Consider the following 6,734-nt stretch of genomic DNA (forward strand, 5'->3'; position numbering starts at 1 on the left):
ATGTTACATTTTCAGTTTCAGTTTATTTAAAAGGACAATTGGGGAGTTTATTTCGATAAGTAAAGCAAAAATGTTTTGACAATTTTGAACTTTGCAAGTGATGTCTATGGTTTCCATTATGAGACACACCATGTAGACAAACAAAACAGGCACTAATAACTAAATATGATCCTTATTTGTTTTCTGGTTATAGAGATCTGAAATCACGCAATAACATATCATTATAATACTTCATTTAATAAATTCATATTTTTAGTATTAGTTTATAAGCTTTAAATTGAAAGAAAAACATACATTATTGGTAGGAATTCATTTGTATGATGTTTTTATTTGAATTGATTTTTAAATAGGTCTAACATCGCTATAGTGAAACGCATTTCAGACAAAAAAAGAAATTTGAAAGCAGACATTCTTGGACATTTTATAGTAAAGAGCCATTTTAATAACTAAAAAATAAAATAAAATAATGCGTTAGAGTTAATAATGTATAATGACACCTCAGTCCGTTAGTTGAAGTTTGAGTTCGTGAAAAGTCTAACATTGCAGTTCAAAGGCAAGAGAGCAAGACGAAAGACACATCTGTAAAAAGTTTCAAAGACGTGCCTTTGAGGTCAATAACTGAAGTGTTTAACGTTGGTTGCGTGTTTTCTTAACTGCGGGACACTCGTGTTATTTGGTCGTTACGGTTTCGATCGCGTTTTATTAAACCTTCAACACATTTAAAATATTTGTTGAATCAAAGGAAATATGTGCTCTACTATAGAAGAATTAACTGAAGTAAAAGATGCTAGAATTTTATTTTATACTGCCTTGTTATTTTAAAAAATATGTGTACGTATATGAGTATTGCGATTAGTTGTATTATTTATTATTATCTCTGTAGTCTTATTTTTCAAACACCACCGGAAGTGCGAATTGTATCACATCCGCCTGTCGTAGTTGCGCCTGAAGAGAAAGACGTTAATCGCTACGACTAGATCGACCGTAACAAAATCCAGTCCTCTGTCGCCCATGGCAGTTATTATTTTCTCTTCAAGGAAACCCACCACGCGTTAAAAATTCCGCCTAAAAAGAAAAAGCGTTGTCTCCCCTCTTTTGGGTTTTCGTTCAACGTAAGTATTGAGTTAGCTTCCGCCACGCTAGCTCCCGTGTTAGCATGGCGTAGAGTTCAATGACGGGTCTTTACGCTTAAGGTGGATCAAAAACGGTAGTAATGTTTAGAAATAACTGGCAATTGGACATGTGTATTATTTGATGGAGGAAATTAACACGTATTGCAACACATGCTACGCATATGCTAGCTGTGCTAACATGTTACATACAAGGTTAGTAAATTTCGTTGTTATAAGTCTGTTTCGTCACTACTCTTAACTTCCTAAGACGTGACTTTAAAAAAAACAAAAACGGTTGTCCTTTTAACAGCCAATTCCCATTCCATCCCCTCTAGGGATTGTGTCATAATTGTGAATTTTGTGAATTATTTCAACAGAAAAAGTTTGCTTCCGGTGACTCTGTCGTTTATTTCCGCAGGTGTACAATAACTATCCAGAAAACCTAGGGGCAGCTCTTCAAAGGGAGCGGTTCGACTTCAACGCCGAGCCACCTTGGGATCCTAGCTGATAGTGGAGGAGTTGATAACCGGACTCATCCATGTGAGTTTAAGGCTGAAATCTTTCAGAGTTATTCATGGTCAGGCTCCTCCTTACATCACTGATCTGATCCAGCCGTACACCCCAGCTCGGGCTCTGAGGTTTGTGGATCAGAATCTATTGATGGTTCAGGACCAGAGGAGATAAATCCTTCTCCTAAGCTTTTGCTCCTAAGCTTTGGAACGATTTTCCTCTCTTTGTGCTTGATGGATCTACTGACTCCTTCAAGAAACATCTTAAGACATTTTTATTTGTTCAGGCTTTTCCTTGATTTTCTGGAACTCCTGTGTTGTTCTCAGTTTTATCTTGACATTTAAAGTATATATTTGATTGAATATTGTTTTGATTGTTTAAGTGCTTTGTGACCCTGGTCTGGAAAAGCGCTATATAAATACAAATTAATTACTTACTTACTTACTTTAAAATAAAAAAGGTGACGTCATAGTTGACTTGGTATTGTATTTTAAAGAATTGTCATTCACTTTAAACAGATCTTGCCCATCAATGACACTTCATAATGTGTCCCAGATTGATTTTAAAGGGATAGTTCATCCAAAAGTTCCACTCAAATTCTACCCACCCTCATGACTAAGAGTATCGAGGGTGCTGAAGAAATCCACTGCCTATCTGTAATGTCCCTCTTGTATTAAAGCTCTGACATGTGAAATTGTCCCGAAAAAATTAATCACTCCATATTTTTTAACTTGTTTTTAGTGAATGCTTTTCTCATTGTTTTTTATTTTTCAGTTTGTTGCATAGGCTCAGGACCCAGGGGCTCGAGGGGAAAGATCATCTTGGACTTGCTGTATTCTATATGCCTGTCTGTTTGTCAAACCACGATAGAGAAGATGAAGGGAAACCTTGACGAGCCTCTGTATTCTGTTGGACTTCTGGAGCCTGAGATGACCATCTGTGATGTGATAGACAATCACATTCATGAACACACTTTGGTAAGCTTTCTTATGTAGACCTCTTCTTAAAAAAAAAAGAGGTTATTGTTGTTGTTTTTTAACCTTTTGATGTAAGTGCATTTCTCTTGTTCTGGCAGTTGGAGAAGAACGCCTTCTTTGTAGCAGACCTTGGCGTTGTAATCACACAGCATGTTCGCTGGCGGACTCACATGGCTCAAAGTCGTCCCTTCTACACTGTGCGCTGCAACCGTAGTCCTGTTATTATTGAAGTTCTGGCTGCCCTTGGTACTGGATTCATATGCTCTAACAAGGTACATCACTTTTCAGCATACGCTTCCTTACAAAGAAATGCTAACAGTTTTAAAAAAGAAAGTTCTAGTTTTCTAGTTCTAGTTTTATTGAAATATTATTCTAAACAAATATTTATATTTTGCTGAGTGCTTCACATTTTCTCTACTTGTGCTTTAGTTTGAACTGGAGCTGGTACAAAGTCATGGCGTTCCCTCTGATGACATCATCTACAGTGGCGTTTGTAAACAGTTGTCGCAGATAAAGCATGCCGCCAGAAATGGCATCGACTTCCTGGTCTGTGATAATGAGGCAGAGCTCCGGAAGATTTCCCGCTGCCACCCAAATGCAAAGTGAGTTAAGTCTCCGAGCGGGTTAATAACTTGGTGTTATGTGTTCAACATGCCTTTGATTACCATGGCATGATGAGTAATATTTTAAATTACCTGGTAATATTTAGATGTTTCCTTTGGGAAACATTGGAGAATATGTGATTCAAGGAGATTCAAACCAATATTTTTCTTCAGGGTTTAAAGCTGTACAATTTTTGTGCAAGAAATATTGCAAAATCATGCTTGCATCAATAATTGAAGTTTACATTTTTTATTTTTGAGTCTTATATTTAATATATATTCCAAATGGTATTAGGTTTGGGATTTAACTTGCTATAAGCTGTGGAAACCCTCTCCCTGCAAACGGGTAACACAAGTCATTTTACATCTTTGACCTCAGGTTGCTGCTGCAGCTGACGGCAGAATCAACCAGGCAGGAAGAAGAGATGAGCATGGCTTTTGGCTGCACTCTCAAAGATTGTCGCCATCTCCTGGAGCAGGCTAAGGAATTGGGTGTGCAGGTGGTGGGTGTCAGGTGAGTCCTGATTCTGAAGCTTGTTACCGTTTCCATGGCTAACAGACACAATTTCTTATATAGATAATTGTTTTTAAATTCCTCACTTTGCTTCCCCACAGATCCATCATTTCCGATTCTTGTCTGGATGACAACATTTACATCGATGCCATCACCGACGCTCGTTGTGTCTTTGACATGGGAGTAAGTTCAATTTATCAGTGGATACTAAACAAACGCGTAAATGCTCACCTTTGTTTGCTGCAGGTGGAGTTTGGCTTCAATATGAAGATCTTGGACATCGGATGCGGCTCTATCGGTTCAGACGCTCAACTTGAAAGGGTCAGTGCAGGATCTATTTTTGGTTTTACATTTATGCTTTTATCATAATAACTTTAACCCACTTGGTGTTTATTGCAGCTCAGTGCATCAATCGCTTCTGTGTTGGACCTTTACTTCCCTCCTTCCACTGGTGTTTCCATCATCGCTGAGCAGGGCTGCTACTTTGTGTCCTCCGCGTTCACACTGGCCGTCAACATTGTCTCCAAAGAGGAGGTGGCTCTGGAGCAACCACATGGTCAGAAGCTCTGCTCTTTTATTTACAAAGAAAGAAGATGGCAGCGGGTTACACACTGATGTTTCTGTTTAACAGATGATCCACCACTTACAGATGAGCCAGAGTTCCAGTACTACATGAATGAGGGCGTGTACGGGTCGTTTGCAGGCAAACTCGCTGAAACACAGATCATTGCTCCATCTGCTCTGAAGGTGAGACCATTTAATTTTTCTTTGCATCTTAGTTCCAGCTGTTGCCGGACCTCAGATTGGCATTAGTGACGTATGGATTGAAAGATACTTATCTGATTGCTCTTGTGCCATGTTTTTTCACTTTGTGATGGAATATGTCAACACTCTGACATCATCTTTGTTCCCTCTGTTACAAACTACTATTCATTTGAACCGCAGATTGACTTCAACATTTCCATAGAACCTATGGTGACAACAATGATCTGAGCACATTTGGTTGCTTATATACTATGTATAAAGTCTACGAGCCGTTTTTGTTTGGCTGGGCGGCAAAGCATAACGGGAGCTATTCAGGTCACCGTTACTGTGAGGGTTGTTGAGAGGGATGGTACCTCATATACAATGTTGAGTTTGTGTGTATAAACTAGGTGAGAATGTGTAAAATGTTAATGACAGTTTTGTCAATAAAGAGGTCAAGGGTGATTATGAGACCTCATCGTGTATTTGAATAGTGAAAAAGTTACTCATTTTAACTCAAGCTCTTAAAGTCTTCACATGAAAAACTCTCAATGTGTTAGTCTTATTTGACCCCTTTCTTATCTCTGGGTCAAGTTGAACGACCTCCACCACTGCGTATATATTTCGGGAAGCCAGGGAGGTCGTTCACCTTCATCCAGAGACAACACACAAAAACTTTGGTTTGTTTCTCTAGAATTTGGCCCCAGATGTCCCGAAGTACAACAGCAGTTTGTGGGGACCATCAGGTGATGATCTGGACCAGGTGGTCGAGCGCTGTCAGCTGCCAGAGCTCGGTGTCGGAGACTGGCTCGTGTTCAGCCAGGCCGGGGCGTACGGCTTCGGTCAGCCACTCTCCAACAACTCTCCTCCACCTGCCGTCTTCTACGTCATTTCTTCCACAGCCTGGTAAGCATGTCATTTTGAACTCTTGGATTTTTTATTGAATAAATCAAACTAGCTTAATTTTACTTGGAATCAAGCATCAGCCAAGTACAACTCTGTTGTGCATCACTTAAGGTGACCTTGCACACATTCACCAGACAAACCTGATTATTTCTTTCTATCAGAACCATTATCATGTAAATATTTGCACAACACTTTTTCTAACCCCATCTAGTGGCCATAAGTTTAAACGCAATTAAAATGATAACACTAAATATTTTGGTTAGTTTGAAAAGAAGATAATTAAACACTTTTGGAATATAAACGAAAAAATAACTGATAATTAATATCAATTCAGTTAAAGGTGTATATATATTATTTATTTTATTTTTATTCTTTAGATTTTTTTCCTCTCACGGTACTGAGATGGATAGAAATGGATGGATGGATATGAATCAGTATTTTGAAAGAGAAAATGAGGTCAAAGTTTAATGTATTGATATATACTAGTGGCCCCTAATAGAAGTAATTTAAGAGGCTTCTCATAGGGTCCACCTCCACTCCTAATTTCCACCTGAAATATTCGCTTAAAAGCTACACCTGGATCCTGACTTGTGTTCCACTTCTGTCTGCAGGTGTGAGATGCAGGACTCTGGTGTCGCACAGGAAACGACACTCAAGAACTGCTCTTTGGTCCCTTATTTTATGAAGTTCTCGTACACCAACGCAGCACGCCCAGTCCCCGTGTAACACGCCTCACATCAGCCAGATTTCCGTTGGCCATGGATTCGACCTGCAACATGCTTTTTTATCTTTGTTGTATCCGGCATGAATTTGTCACAAACTCAAACATGTACGTGTTTGATGGTATGCAACAAAATGGATGACACCTCAAATCATTACTGTGCAGTTAAACCCATGCAGTAGATATAGAATATTGTCAGTGATAATATAAAAGTATTTATCTAGTGTGTCGATTTGTGTCTTCTGGTTGAAGTGAAAAAAGAAACGTGTATTTACCATCTCCCTCGAGTTATTTGTGTATTTATGATTTTCAATGTTTGCCTTTGTGTGAAAACAGACGTCATCTCTGTTGCATGAGGCCGAGCTTCCCGGGTTTGACCAACTAAATATTTGCTGTGATAAATGAACAGATCAAAGGCGATCGACTCTCGGCGGAACTCTGGAGAAGCAGATTATCAGTATTTATTGTTTAAATTGGGGAACATTTATGATCATATGCAACTAATATCCCAACACAAGACACATTTCTGTGAAGTTGTCCCAAAATTGATTTTGTAGCTGATGAATATAAGACTGTACAATGGTATTGTCCTAGGTAAACAAAAATAAAGATTTCATTAACTGGACTGAACAGCAACATATGAGTAGT

General features: G+C 38.7%; 1 protein-coding gene across 2 annotated transcripts; it reads left to right on the forward strand.

Annotated features, from left to right (window-relative positions):
• The first annotated feature begins 918 nt into the window (after positions 1-918).
• LOC148067271 (antizyme inhibitor 1-like) lies at positions 919-6,298 on the forward strand. 2 transcript variants are annotated; one of them, XM_087805970.1, is made up of 12 exons: positions 919-1,112; positions 1,531-1,652; positions 2,397-2,599; positions 2,698-2,871; positions 3,029-3,201; positions 3,581-3,715; positions 3,817-3,898; positions 3,962-4,036; positions 4,115-4,271; positions 4,365-4,462; positions 5,154-5,365; positions 5,977-6,298. In XM_087805970.1, the coding sequence occupies exons 3-12, from the start codon at positions 2,498-2,500 to the stop codon at positions 6,089-6,091; spliced, it is 1,323 nt and encodes a 440-aa protein (XP_087662096.1). In that variant the 5' UTR covers positions 919-1,112; positions 1,531-1,652; positions 2,397-2,497; the 3' UTR covers positions 6,092-6,298. The 2 variants fall into 2 exon arrangements, with proteins under 2 accessions (XP_087662096.1, XP_087662095.1); XM_087805969.1 differs by having other exon boundaries at positions 920-1,112; positions 4,347-4,462.
• Positions 6,299-6,734: the final 436 nt, after the last annotated feature.

Source organism: Callionymus lyra, chromosome 13, assembly GCF_982586985.1.
Source record: "Callionymus lyra chromosome 13, fCalLyr1.hap1.1, whole genome shotgun sequence".
Classification (NCBI taxonomy): Eukaryota; Metazoa; Chordata; class Actinopteri; order Syngnathiformes; family Callionymidae; genus Callionymus; species Callionymus lyra.